This window comes from Nicotiana tomentosiformis, chromosome 4 (genome assembly GCF_000390325.3).
Source record: "Nicotiana tomentosiformis chromosome 4, ASM39032v3, whole genome shotgun sequence".
Taxonomy (NCBI): Eukaryota; Viridiplantae; Streptophyta; class Magnoliopsida; order Solanales; family Solanaceae; genus Nicotiana; species Nicotiana tomentosiformis.
The window spans coordinates 91,979,629-91,994,335 of record NC_090815.1 but is presented as its reverse complement, the minus strand read 5'-3'; the positions used below and the strand labels follow the sequence as shown (position 1 = coordinate 91,994,335).

At 39.0% G+C, this 14,707-nt stretch overlaps 1 protein-coding gene and 1 pseudogene across 2 annotated transcripts in view; both read left to right on the top strand.

Moving 5' to 3' along the window:
• The window catches only part of LOC104101586 (actin-7-like), a 177,144-nt gene that overhangs the window by 106,538 nt on the left and 55,899 nt on the right, over positions 1-14,707 (top strand). The window contains exon 1 of one of the 2 annotated variants that reach the window (XM_070200001.1): positions 6,130-6,230. The exons of the other annotated variant lie outside the window; for it this stretch is intronic. Coding sequence (XP_070056102.1) covers positions 6,168-6,230 — 63 coding nt within the window. The 5' untranslated portion in view covers positions 6,130-6,167. Of the gene's footprint in view, positions 1-6,129; positions 6,231-14,707 lie in introns of those variants that run through there. 2 annotated transcript variants of the gene reach the window in all.
• LOC104103854 (actin-100-like) lies at positions 6,316-8,089 on the top strand (annotated as a pseudogene).

Sequence of the window (14,707 nt, the reverse complement as noted above, 5' to 3'; positions counted from 1 at the left end):
ATTACCTATTATTATTAATTATTCTCTCCAATTTTCTAAACCTGTTGGATTTATTATTTAATTTTGCTGATTCCTGTATCCTCTAAATAAATAGAGGTAGACTTGTTTAATCCTGGGAAAACATTTCACATTGTTGAAATAGTTTCTTAGGATAGTGCCTAGCACGACTCAAGCCAATTCGTGTATCTGCTCACAAATAATATTATTGCAGTATTATCGTTATTTTCGGTGATATTTTCCTACAATCTAAGAAACTATGGCAAGTAATACTACTACGAAAATTTTTGTTGGTGCTACCATTTTTGGTGTTGTCTCCGTCGCTACTGGTCCACCTGTCCTGCCAGATATCCATGGTGTTGCAAATACGTTATTGCATCCACAACTTTGGCAGACACTAATGTCAAAATACAGGTATGTGAATAGACATGGTTACATATCTAATGCTAATATTAAAATCTTCGAGAAAAATGCACCTCAATGCAAGAGAGTTAGGATAAATGATAATCTCGCTAAGTCAAAATTAAATTTGACTAAAGCGGATAATATAGTTGTTGCGGTCATTTTCCAAATAAATAATGTGACCAATGTGAGAGATTGAGTGATAGACTCTGGTGCTACTAGGCACATTTGTGCAAGCAAAAATAAATTTTTGTCGTACACCCAAGTTGAGGAAGGAGAAAAAACTATTTATCTTGGTGACTCAAGAACAACTCGCGTTCTTGGGAAAGAAAAAATTCTTCTCAAACTCACATCTGGTAAAACTCAAGCATTGAGTGATGTGTTGCATATACCTAATATCCAAACCAATTTGGTTTCTGTGGGATTATTAGAAAAAGTTGGAGTGAAGGTTTTCTTTGAAAATGATGAGGTCGTACTGACCAAAAATAATATTTTTGTGGGTAATGGATATTGTAACCATGGTTTATTTATTCTTAATATTTCTGATACTAGCAATGAAAATGCATCTTCTTCTGCCTATATGGTTGAATCTGTTTCTTTATGGTATGCTAGACTAGGACATGTTAATGTCGCGTATATAAAGAAAATGCAGTCTCTAGGATTAATATCTGATTTAGACTCAATTAATATTAACAAGTGTGAAATATGTGATGAAGCTAAAAGTACTAGAAAGACTTATTTTTCTATAAATAGAGAAACTGAATTATTATCCTTGATTCACACTGATTTAAGCGATTTAAAGCAGACTATGACTAGAGGTGGTAAAAGATATTATGTGACTTTTATTGATGATTTTTCTAGATTTACTAAGTTGTATTTTCTTAGAAACAAAGATGATACTTTTAATGCTTTTATTTCTTATAAAACTGAGGTTGAAAATCAACTTAGTAGAAAAATCAAGAGAATTGGATCAGATAGAAGTGGAGAATAATTATCTTTAAATAATTTTTGTGAAAAGAATGGAATTATTCATGAAGTAATTCCGCCTTATTTACCCGAGTCAAATGGAGTAACTGAAAGGAAAAATAGAACATTGAAAGAGATGATGAACTCCATATTAATTAGTTCTAATGCTCCTGATAATTTGTGAGGTGAAGCTATATTATCTGCTTGTCACTTACAGAATAAAATACCACATAGAAGAACTGGCAAAACTATGTATGAATTGTGTAAGGGTTATAAACCTAACTTGAAATATTTAAAAGTGTGGGGATGCCTTGCTAAAGTTCTTTTGCCTGAACCTAAAAAGAGAAAAATAGGTTCTAAAACTGCTGATTGCATGCTTATTGGATATGCTGAACATAGTGTTGCATACAGATTTCTTGTTTTAAAAAGTGATGTGCTTGATTGCAATACTATAATTGAGATAAAGAATGCTGAGTTCTTTCAATATATTTATCCTAATAAAATTTCTCATACACATGTTGAAACAAATAATGAAATTACCTCTAACGAGGAATTGAGAAGGAGCAAAAGGTCTAGAAAAGAATATTTTTCTTATGGGAATGATTTTCAAACTTTTCTTGTTGATAATGAACCATCAAATTATTTTGAAGCTATATCTTCTTCAGAAGCTAATTATTGGAAGAGGCAATAAAAGTTGAAATCGACTCTATTTTGAAAAATAAAACATGAATTTTAACTGATTTACCTCCTGGAGCAAAACCTATTGGTTGTAAATAAATTTTCAAAAGGAAATTTAATCCTGATGGATCTTTAGATAAATATAAAGCTCGGTTAGTAGCAAAAAAGTTTTCTCAAAAATAAAATATAGATTATTTTGATACATTTGCAGCAGAGACTAGAATTTCTTCTATTCGAATTTTAGTTGCCTTAGCTTCAATCTGTAAGCTTTTTATCCATCAAATGGATGTCAAAATAATTTTTTAAAATGGTGATTTAGAAGAAGAGATTTATATGGTTCAACCTGAAGGCTGTGTTATTCCTGGACAAGAAAATAAAGTTTGTAAATTAATTAAATCTCTTTATGGCATTAAACAAGCTCTCCTAAGCAGCGGTATGCCAAATTTGAACAAGTCTTACTGAGAGACAATTTTTCTTCAGTTGAGGTGGATAAATATGTTTATACTAAAGTGGTAGACAATGATTATGTGATAATATATCTATATGTTGATGACATGCATATATTTGGTACAAGTTTAAATATTGTGCAACGTATAAAATTATTTTTGTCTGCTAATTTTGATATGAAAGATCTGGGTGAAGTAAATATGATATTGGGAGTTAAAGTTATAAAGAGTGAAGATGGCATGATGTTGTCACAAGAATATTTTGTTGAGAGACTTCTTAAGAAGTTTGAATATTTTAATGTTACACCAGTGAGCACTCCTTTTGATGCTAACTTTCAGTTGAAAAGAATAACGGTGACCCAGTTGCTCAGTATAAATATGCTCAGATTATTGGGAGTCTAATGTATTTAATGAATTTTATAAGACCTAATATAGCCTATGTTGTGTGTAGATTGAGTAAATATATTCATAGTCCCAACAACGAGCATTGGTCTGCATTAGCTAGACTAATAAAATATTTGAGAGGAACTATGAATTGTGGTATCCTATATAGTGGATTATCTTCTACTTTAGAAGGATACAGTGATGCAAATTGGATCTCTAATTCAGATGAGACAAAATCCACTAGTGATTATGTATTCACCCTTGGTGGTGGTGCAATATTGTGGAAATCAGCTAAACAAACGATCATTGTTAGATCGACTATGAAATCAGAGTTTGTAGCTCTGGAGTTGGCTGATTCTGAGGCTGAGTGGCTAAGAAATTTCTGAGCTAATATCCCTTTAATAAAGGACGTATTGCCTCCCGTGTCTATGCATTGTGATTGTCAAGCGACAATAGCTATTGCAAAGAATAAATCTTATAATTGTAAAAGTAGACACATAAAATTGAGAAATGATGTCATAAAACAACTGTTGAGAGATGGAATAATTTCCATTGACTATGTGAAGTCAGAGATAAATTTGGCCGATCCTCTAACTAAACCTATAGGAAGAAAATTAATTCTTCAAACCTCAGAAGAGATGGAGTTAAGACTGACATGTTGTCAATAGAGATGGTAACCCAACATATGTGATTGGAGATCCCATGAAGTAGGTTCATATGTGTAATAACAAGTCGATATTGGCACTGAAGCACTAAAAGAGAGTGCTTGATTGCTACTAATTGAGAGGCTGAGTTATAACTCTTAATGAATTCATATTCCTTATGGATAGTATATTTAAAAGAAGTATACACTTGATGAATTCACCTATATGAGAGTGGAGTGGGCCGCTCTTATGAGATTTTGGCCTAATCTCTAGAGCTCTCATGAATAACCAGGCACGCGCATGACCTAGTGGTGCAAAACCGCGTTGAACAACAAAATTGTGAGGGTCGAAATGTGACTAATAAAATCTCCGACTTAGAATAAGAATTATTGGTTCATAGAAATATGTTATTTCACCAGTAATTCTGTGAGTTAAGTTTTATTGGTCTAAGTTTGGCTCATAGTTCTGAAGACACCAAACCTAAGTTGTCTGGACACGGGTGCGGGTGTCCGACACGGGTGTGGATCTAGAGGTCGGATCTTTCGAGATGTAAATTCTAAGATTCGGGGATACATATTCTAGTACTGATACAGGTGCGAGGATCCGGCTAAAAATAATTCAAAAAAATAAAAATATAAAAAAATCTCTAAATTATGAGAAAATTTGTGGAATACTTGCATATAGCTTGTAAAGTGTGGATTTCTTTTTTATTCTCAAGTTGTAGATAAGTAAAGGATTGATTTCCTAGATAAGGTATGCTATTTCTTCACATTTACCTAGTTTTGGTTCTAATTTCGAGAATCAAATTGTATCTTGTCTCGAACTTTTCCGTCCGTCGTGCTCAAAGTAGCCAAAATTATTTGACCAGATCCGGTACAGATCCCATACCCACACCCATACTAGTGTCGTGTTGACATGAGTACGACACCTAAATTATCGTGTCAGAGCAACTTAGCACCAAACCCATTACATTTGGACTATGCAAAATCCACCAAGTCAATTCTTCCATTCATTTATCCTTCTCCTATAAATTTTGAAAATATGTGAGGATTGTGGGAGTATTTTTAAAATTTTAAAATAGCCATGTTTTTTTTTATTTTACAAGTGTCCTATCTATTTCCAAGAGGCTTCTTGCATGAAGCCTTAAAGCCAAGTGTTGAAGGATTTTGACAAGTGGCTATGCAAATCTACCGTGTGTCTTCATGCATGGAAGATTAGGTACACTTGTTAATATTGAAACCAAGTGGACTAATATATTTGGACAAGTGTTAAAAGACTCTCCACAGTTATCATACATGCAACCTCCCTAATTACCTATAAATAGGTTGTGAATTAGCCATCATACTCACTCAATTATCAACCAAGTATTCATCTTGCTAATCATTACTTTCTTCCTACAATCATTACCTATTATTATTATTAATTCTTCTCTCCATTTTTCTGAACCTGCTAGATTTATTATTTAATTTTGTTGATTCTTGTATCCTCTAAATAAATAGAGGTATGCTTGTTTAATCCTGGAAAAATATTTCACATTGCTGAAATAGTTTCTTAAGACAGTGCCCAGCACGACTCAAACCAATTTGTGTATCTGCTCACAAATAATATTATTGCAGTACTATCGTTATTTCTGGTGATATTTCCCTACAGTTTTTTGGTTTTTCTCTTACACTCTAACTACTGAACTAGCAATACATGGGTTCGGTTTTATCAAGATAAGCTTTAATTCCGATTGCTGATCGATAAGGTCCAGTGTTATTTTGCAATTTTCCCATATTTGGTTTCCTTAGTGTTAGTAAAATATTTTGGAGGAAAATGACTTCCCCGGTGGAGGTAAATATTTTTTAAAACCCTCTTTCAACCTTCCCCACCCCTACTACCAAACCCCAATCCACTCCCTCGCCACCCCGAGCCCCCAGACCTTGACCTACCACCTTACACCCCGACCTCACCCCGTCCACCCCCAACCTTCCCCCACCCCGACACCCCTTTGCCACCCTCCAACCCCACACCATGACCTACCTCGCTCTCCCCAGCAAAACCCCCACCACCAACCCAGCCTGGCCCCCCTTCCCCTGTCTCGTCCCACCCTTTCCTTCCACCTTCGACCCACCAACGCCTGCCATCCCTCCACGGCTCCACCGCCCGACCCAGACTTCGCGACACGAAACACAGAAGTCGAGGGCCGGGGTCAAGGTCAGGGTCGGGGGTCAGGTGTCGAGGTTTAGGGCGTGGGATTATAGTATTTGTCTAAATTATATAAAATGCTCTTGAAATAATATTTTCTTTTTACTAACCAAACACCAGAAAATTAGTAAGAAAATCGCTTATTTTTCAGAAAAATATATTCTAGGAAAACATTTTCCATCATACTTAGTATGATGATTTCATGTGGTTCTGATCCAAATTTTGTTGAATATGTTTTGGTCGGATGCAATTATTTTTATCATCCTAATCATGTAATTAAGAGTTTTGGAAAATCCATGTTTTGGGCTTTTAACATAAGTGAGATAACTTCGTATTGCTTGAATTAACTCCCGCTTCACCAATGCTCACAGATTAAGTTGTAACTTTCACTTTTTTCTCTGTATTTGTACCAGTGATGTCTTACGTTAATTATACTTGCAAATTAAATATTTGCAGTCCCTACATGATGGCTGATGGGAAGGATATTCGACCACTTGTTATTGACAACGGAACTGGAATCGTCAAGGTTAGTTAGAAAAAACGTCTTGTAATTTCAGCTCCATGCAATGGTGCTAATGAATAGTAATTCTGTCGTCGTTTCTTTAGGCCGGCTTCGCTGGGGATGATTCTCCACGGGCTGTTTTCCCAAGTATAGTTTGCCGTCCTTGTCACACTTTCGTTGCAATGGGACAAAAAAATGCCTATGTTGGTGATGAAGCTCCGTACAGAAGATATGATTTTAGTCTGAAATATCCCGTTGAACAAGGTATAGTAAGCAATTGGGAAGATATGGAGCAAATCTGGCACCATACATTTTACAATGAGTTCGCTGTTGCTCCCGAGGAGCATTCCGTTCTTCTGACTGAGGCACCATTTAACCCCGTGGCAAACCGAGAGAAAATGACTCAAATCATGTTTGAGACATTCAATGTGCCAGCCATGTATGTTGCAATCCAGGCTGTTCTCTCGTTGTATACTAGTGGTCGTACAACTGGTAAGCTGTAGATTGAACATTAACATATTCTAGTTCTTCTCTACCGATTTGATTAGCCATTAATTTCGTTGCTTCCCAACAAGGTATTGTGGTTGATTCTAGGGATAGGGCGAGCCACACTGTCCCCATCTATGAGGGACATGCACTTCCCCATGCTATCTCGCGGTTAGATCTTGGTGGTGGTGATCTTACATATTATCTCGCGAAGATTCTCTGCGAGAGTTTATGTTGCACTGGATTTTGAAAAAGAGATTGAAGAGGCAAAAAAATACATCTCATCAGTTGAGAACGGCTATGAGCTTCCTGATGGACAAGTCATTAATATTGGTGTTGAGAGGTTTCGTTGCCCTGAGTTCCTCTTCCAGCCGTCATTGGTTGGAACAGAAGCGATAGGAATTCATGAAAAAGCCTACAACTCAATCATGAGATGCGATGTTGATATTAGGAAAGATTTATTTTCAAACATTGTGCTAAGTGGTGGATCAACTATGTTTCCTGGCATAGTATAAGAACGTATGAGCAAGGAAATCACTGCTCTTACTCCAAGCGGCATGAAGATCAAAGTTGTTGCACCCCCTGAGAGGAAGTACGGCGCCTGGATTGGAGGATCAATTCTAGCTTCCCTCTGTACTTTCGAACAAGTTAGTTTCTTTTTGCTTTATCTCCCTGATCAATCAATCAGTGTATTGCTAACTCTTTTAAGCTCAAGGGATTTAGCAGCTAACACCTATGTCCATGCAGATGTGTATAACAAAGGGTGAGTTTGATGAATCTGGTCCCTTTATTGTCTACAGGAAGTGTCCCTAAGCTTGGTGAGAACTTAAACTAATCATCTTTTGTTAAATAACATTAAATGAGTGCTTCATATTAAGTCAAAGTGGCCTGCTCTTTTTTGAAGTGTTACCCAATCCTTTAAGCAGTTTATGGTTAACATGCTATTCTTGCTGGGCTTTTCTTTATCTTTTTCTTTGTAATATAGCTAGTAAGCAGGAAACTGGTTATAGTGATTTTTGGGTTACGAACACTGGTTATGTAAGCAGAGTTTTTGATCGAGCGGAATTTGGATTAGCTTTCTTAACTATATTTACAAGAAAATATATCTGATAGGTGGATGTGTAATTGCAGAAAGTAGATCTTCGTTTTTATGCTTAGTATTCTAATATTTGGATTGGTTTTTTATTTAGCTTTGAAGATCTTATAGCCGTTTGTTATTAGTTTGCAATAAGACAACACAACTTTTAACATGTTGTGTACAAATAGCTGAAAAAAGCAAGCTCTCATTCCATGTTGTGTGTTTGACATGGATTCTTGTTCTTATGTTTTCTCTTTGTGTGTTTTAACAATTTAACTTTTTTGTTACTGCTGATATGTGAGTTACGCGTTTGCCACAAGTTTGAACTCTGCCGGAGGCTCATTCCACGAGTTTCAAATTATGCAGCACCTACTCTCAGGATTTTGCGATTATTGAAAAGGTTTAAACTAGTTATCAGTTTATTCAGTATTTGTCTAATTAAAAGCTAGAGGGTTCTTTTTGGAAAATCCCATGGTTTGAACTTCTGACAAATTGTAATGCATTCTTCATCTTCTAGATATTCCGTTTTTGTTACTACAGATTATTGTTCAATCTGTTGACCTCTGTATAGGGTAAAATATGCCATGGCACGTGGCCACCCAAAGGAGGGACACGTGGAACCCAAGACGGGGGTATGATTAAGACCGAAGGCAGCTGATCCGTTTGTCACCGGAAAGAATAACGCTCATAAAGATGTGATAAATAATCTTCGCCCGGTAGCATTTAATAGAGAATATTCCGTGGCATTAAGAACGATTACCCGTTACAGGAAATTTGGCATTTATGTTCACCGTTATATCTTCATCAATGACCCTCATAATTGACATTAAAAGAGGGGCACGATCACAGGATCTCCTTCCCTACACATATCTATAAATAGTCAACTCAGTTATCATTACAAGGGACATAAATTTTCTCACAAACTTATGCTACATTCTATTCAAAGTTTAATACAATCTTATCTTCTTACTTTTCGATTCCAATGCTGTTGTGCCCGGAAACCCTGTTCTCGGAACTGCTGTTTCTGTTATTTCATCTCCATTTCAAGGCTAAGTATTGCATAATTCTTCAATTATTTTATTATTTCAGGATCAATTTAACTCACTTGTCTAAAAATTACGTATAAATTCAACTATACCGTTTTACGGTTAAATAGTTTGACGCCCACCGTGGGGCCTAGACAACCGTACGATTAAATTGATCCTTGCATTTTTTACTAACGTGTTTTGATTATTTTATCTTAGAAAAAATCATAAGAAATGGCAGATAACGTCGTTGACAACACATACAAGCCCGAGATTCGAGGGGATCATCCTCATTTCGAGGACTCAGTCAGTGATACCCACAATGAGGGGAATGGAGCCACACCGTTGCATGACAGGCAATATCCTCGACATGTTCGGGGGATAACTCCCAATGATGTTGAGGAGGAACATGTCGTTAACGCGGTAAGGCTTTGCAAGAGCAACAAGCGATCATTCTAGACCACCTCACGCGATAGGATAAGGTTATGACGGAGTTGAAGTAAGCGCTGTCGGGGGCTTCAAATAATGAGAATAGACGAGATTTGATTCCTCCCATTGCTCCTGCGAATAAAACAATACAGAGGGTCGACAACAGCACTCCTAGGGGCGAAGTTGGCTCTGATGGGGCTGGGGGGAGCGGATTCGGCCTAAATAACGAGAATGATCCTTTCAAGAATGAACTTCTATGGTTTACGAGGGAAGTGAATGCCCGCATGGACCAAATCCCGGGTGCACCACCAGTGCTGAAAGGCCAGGACTCAAAGAAGTATACTCAATTTCCATACAAGCTAAATGCAACACCAGATTTAATCCCGATGCGGTTCAAAATGCCCGATGTGCCAAAGTATGACGGAACTTCAGACGCTCAAGAGCATATTACCACCTACAAAACGGCGGTGAAAGGAAATGATTTAGCTTTTCACGAAATTGAATATGTTTTGCTGAAGAAATTTAGAGAAACTCTTAGGAGGGGAGCCTTGACGTGGTATTCACTATTACCCGAGCATTCCATAGACTCCTTTGAGATGCTCGCGGACTCTTTCATCAAGGGTCATACCAGGGCCAGAAAAGTACAGGCCCGAAAGGCCGACATATTCAGGATTGCGCAAGGAGAGTCCGAGTTACTACGAGAATTTGTGACCCGATTTAGAAGGTAAGAATGTTGCTCCCAACTGTCCCGGATGAATGGGCGCCTCAAGCATTCACCAAGGGATTGAATCTGAGAAGTTCAGACGCTTCCCGAAAACTGAAGGAAAGCCTGCTTGAGTTTCAAGCAACGACCTGGGCGAATGTCCACAACTGGTACGAGTCAAAGATAAGGATCGAAGATGATTAGGTTGGTTTTCCATCGTCGACCAAAGGACGGGAGAAGAATAGAGAAAAATCAAAAGACGATTATGACATGGATAGACGGACTTCGAGAGGCCGGTTTTTACCCTGCGAACGAACCGAGGGCCGCGACAGAAGCTCCCGAATAGCGGACAGGTCCACCGTTGACAGAAGGACGGATCGCGGTCAGAACAATAGATCACTACAGGATAGAGGAGCATCAGGGTTACAGTATCCTTCTTACCCCAAGTTGTCGGAGTACAACTTCAACGTCAGTATAATGGAGTTGGTGTCATCCATGAGAAACATCAAAGAAGTGCGGTTCCCGAAACCAATGAGATTTGATCTCATCCAGAGGGATCCCAACTTATGGTGCGAATACCACGGGACGAATGGCCACCGGACAGGGGACTGTCGATACCTCAGGGAAGAAGTGACAGCACTATTGAAGAATGGTCACCTCAGAGAATTCTTGAGTGACCGAGCTAATAACAATTATGGTCGTAACCGGGATAATGCGTAACCCTCGAAAGAAGGAGAAGATCCCCAATTCCAAATGATCAACATGATCTTCGGAGGGAACGAGATCAACGGGGTCACCTTTTCGGCAACAAAGAAGACGAAAGTATCAATAACCCATAGCAAAAGTCTCTGGGAAGACAATATCACTTTCATGGAGGAGGACGCAGACGGAATGTTATTACCACACAACGACGCACTGATAATTTCTTTAAATGTGCTAGATTTTAAGATTAATCATGTTCTAGTGGATCTAGGAGGTTCGGTAATGTCATACAATGGAGAGTATTGGAGCAAGCTAAACTCACCAGAAGCATTATTCTGGCCACAAAGCTCCTTGCCGGATTCAACCTCGCGAGCGTGATAACCCAAGGAGAAATATTATTACTCACAAATACCGAAGGAGTAATGAAGACAACTCTCTTCGAGGTGGTAGATGGTGATATGTGATATAACATCATTCTGGGAAGGCCATGGTTGCACGAGATGAAAGTTGTACCATCAACATATCATCAATTGATGAAGTTTCCAACAACCAAAGGAATTAAGAAGATAAGGGGTGACCAACCGGCGGCAAGGAAGATAAATACACTTTCGGTCTCTTATAGCAAAGGAAAGGAACTCACGGCATAACAATTACAGGAATCGGCACCTGCTCCCGAACTAGATAAAGCTAGCCCGAGGATAGAGGCGTCGGAATAGTATCAGGTGCCGAGATATTTCCAGGTTCCAGAAGAGACGGATGCAATGAAATCCACAGCGGATTGCATTGTTCGAAGAATTCCTAGAAAGGAAGTTCCACTTGGGGACAGGACTGCACCCGGAGCTCAGGTCTGGCTTTATTAAACTCCTTAAATCTAATGTCGATTGTTTTGCATGGTCACATGAGGGCATGACAAGTATCCCGGCGGAGGTAACCGTACACAAGTTTAGTTTGGACCCCACCATACCTCCGATAAGACAAAAGTAACGCCCTATTGCCGAAGCCAGGAATAAATTCGTCAAAGAAGAGGTAACCCGCTTACTTAATATAGGTTCAATTCGAGAGGTAAAATATCCAGACTGGTTAGCCAATGTAGTAGTAGTTCCTAAGAAGAACAATAAATTTTGCATGTGTGTAGATTATAAAGATCTTAATAAGGCGTGCCAAAAATTGATCAAATGATTGATGCCACGACCGGGCATGGGTTAATGAGTTTCCTTGATTTTTATTCCGGGTACAACCAAATTAAGATGAAACCGGAGGATCAGGAAAAGACTTTGTTATAAATGAATTTCGGTACATATTGCTACAATGTGATGGCCTTCGGGTTGAAAAACGCAGGAGCTACTTATAAATGGCTCGTGAACAGGATGTTTGAAAATCAAATAGGAAAAATTATGGAAGTTTATATAGACGATATGCTTGTTAAGTCTTTGAATGTAGGTGATCACCTTAGACATCTGCAAGAAACTTTTGACATCCTAAGGAAGCATAATATGAAACTTAACCCCGAGAAATGCGCGTTCGGTGTCATCTATGGTAAGGTTTTAGGATTTCTGGTATCGCAAAGGGGAATTGAGGTAAACCCCGATAAGATCAAGGCACGGGGAGATTAGCAGCTTTGAGCAAGTTCATTTACCGGTCATCAGAAAAATATCATCGTTTCTTTGCACAACTCAAAAAGAAAAATAATTTTGAATGGACTGCGGAGTGCCAACAGGATTTGAAGGATTTAAAAAATACTTGTCAAGCCCTCCATTAATTTCAAGACCAAAAGAAGGTGAAACGTTGTTACTCTACCTCGCGGTCTCAGAAGTTGCGGTGAGTGCGGTTTTAGTCCGTGAGGACGAAGGTACGCAATTTTCCATTTATTATATTAGTAAAATTTTAACGGGATCAGAAACTCGCTAACTACAATTGGAGAAACTGGTCTTAGCTCTCGTAGTCTCCGCTCGGAAGCTGAGGCCCTACTTCCAATGCCACCCAATAGCAGTGGTGACCACTTTCCCTTTGCGGAATATCCTCCATAAACCTAAGCTCTGGGGTAGATTGGCCAAATGGGCCGTCGAAATGAGTGAGTTTGACATAGAGTATAAACCAAGGACTGCATTTAAGTCGCAAGTATTGGCTGACTTCGTGGCCGATTTCAGTCCAGGATTACTGCCTCTGGCAACCAAGGAGGCAGTAATGGTATCGGAATCAACATCAGGGGTTTGGAACTTATTTACGGACGAAGCTTCCAACATAAAAGGGGTCCGGGCTTGGTATAGTCTTAATCACGCCTTGAGGGGAAACCCTAAGGCAAGCTATTAGAACGGTCCCTTTAACTAACAATGAAGCAGAGTATGAAGTTTTGATTGTAGGGCTCTAATTTGCCTAGGGACTTGACTCCGAGGTCATCGAAATCAAGTGCGACTCACAGCTGGTGGTAAATCAGGTCTAAGGAATCTTCGAAACTAAAGAGGAGCACATGCAACAATACGTGGTAAAGGTACAATTTTGGGGCAATTTCGGGAGTGGTCGATTACTCATACCCCAAGGGAAGATAACGCAGAAGAAGACCCATTGGCTAACCTTGGATCATCGACGGGAATAAAGGGATCGAAATCTGTGACGGTAGTACAATTGATGAACTCAGTCCTGGATACAGATGGTTACTATGAGATAAATGCGACTAATTTGGTCTGGGACTGGAGAAATAAAATTATTAATTATCTCGAGCACGGAAAGCTAGCCGAAGACCCCAAAGCATCCCGTGCACTGCGAGCCAGAGCAACACGATATAGCTTCAAGAGATGCCAATTATATAGAAAATCTTCTCAAGGCCCGCTGGCCCGATGCTTAGGGGCATCAGAAGCTAACTATGTCATGAGAGAGGTTCACGAAGGGATATGCGACAACCATTAGCACGCAGATTCCTTAGTGTTGAAGCTGGTGATGGCAGGATATTATTGGCTCCGCATGGAACAAGATACCAAAGACTTCGTATGAAAATGTGATAAGTGCCAATGCTATGCACCACTGGTGCATCAACCGACAGAACCCTTACATTCGGTTCTGTCCCCGTGGCTGTTCATGAAATGGGGGATGGATATCGTTGAACCACTACTGCCTGCTCCCTAAAAGGTAAGATTTCTTTTAATTTTGACTGACTATTTTTCTAAGTAGGTGGAAGCGGATCTTTATCAAATGATCAGCGAACGCGAAGTGGTGGATTTCTTGTGGGAAAATATAATTTGCAGGTTCGGAATACCAAAGGAGATAGTATGCGATAATGGGACACAATTTATCGGTGCAAAAATTACAAAGTTCCTCGAAGATTTAAAAATAAAGAGGATTACATATTCACCCTATCATCCGAGCGCGAATGGGAAAGCGGATTCAACAAACAAAGTGATTATTCAAAACTTGAAGAAAAGGTTGGAAGTAACAAAAGGTAATTGGCCCAAGGAATTACCCGTAGTTCTATGGGCATACCGAAGAACGACCCAATCGAGCATAAGAGAAACTCCCTTTTCCCTTGTGTACGGTGTAAAAGCTTTAATCCCGGTAGAAGTAGGGGAACCCACCTTGAGATATTTCCAAGCAGATGAAGAATCAAACAACGAAGCAATGTTAGACAAATTGGTGCTACTCGATGAGCGCATGGACTTGGTGCATATAAGAATGGCAGCCCAAAAGTAGAGAATAAAGTGGTATTATAATCGAAGAGCCAACCTCCGTTATTTCAAAGTCGGACTTGGTCCTAAGAAAAGTAACTCAAAATACACGGGAGCTCAACATAGGGAAGTTAGGCCCAACGTGGGAAGGCCCCTATCGGGTTTCAGCTATCACCGGAAAAGGTTCTTATGAATTGAAGAACCAAAATGGAGAAAAGTTGCCCAACAACTAGAACGTGGCGCACCTCAAAAGATTTTATTGCTGATGAACATTATCCGAGCGGAAAGTATGTGCTGTACTCTTTTTTCCTTCGTTCTGTTTTGTCCCACTTGGGTTTTTTTCTGGCAAGGTTTTTAACGAGGTAGCAACAGAAAACATACTACGAAGACACCAACAATAATACCTTTAATAGCAAGGCACA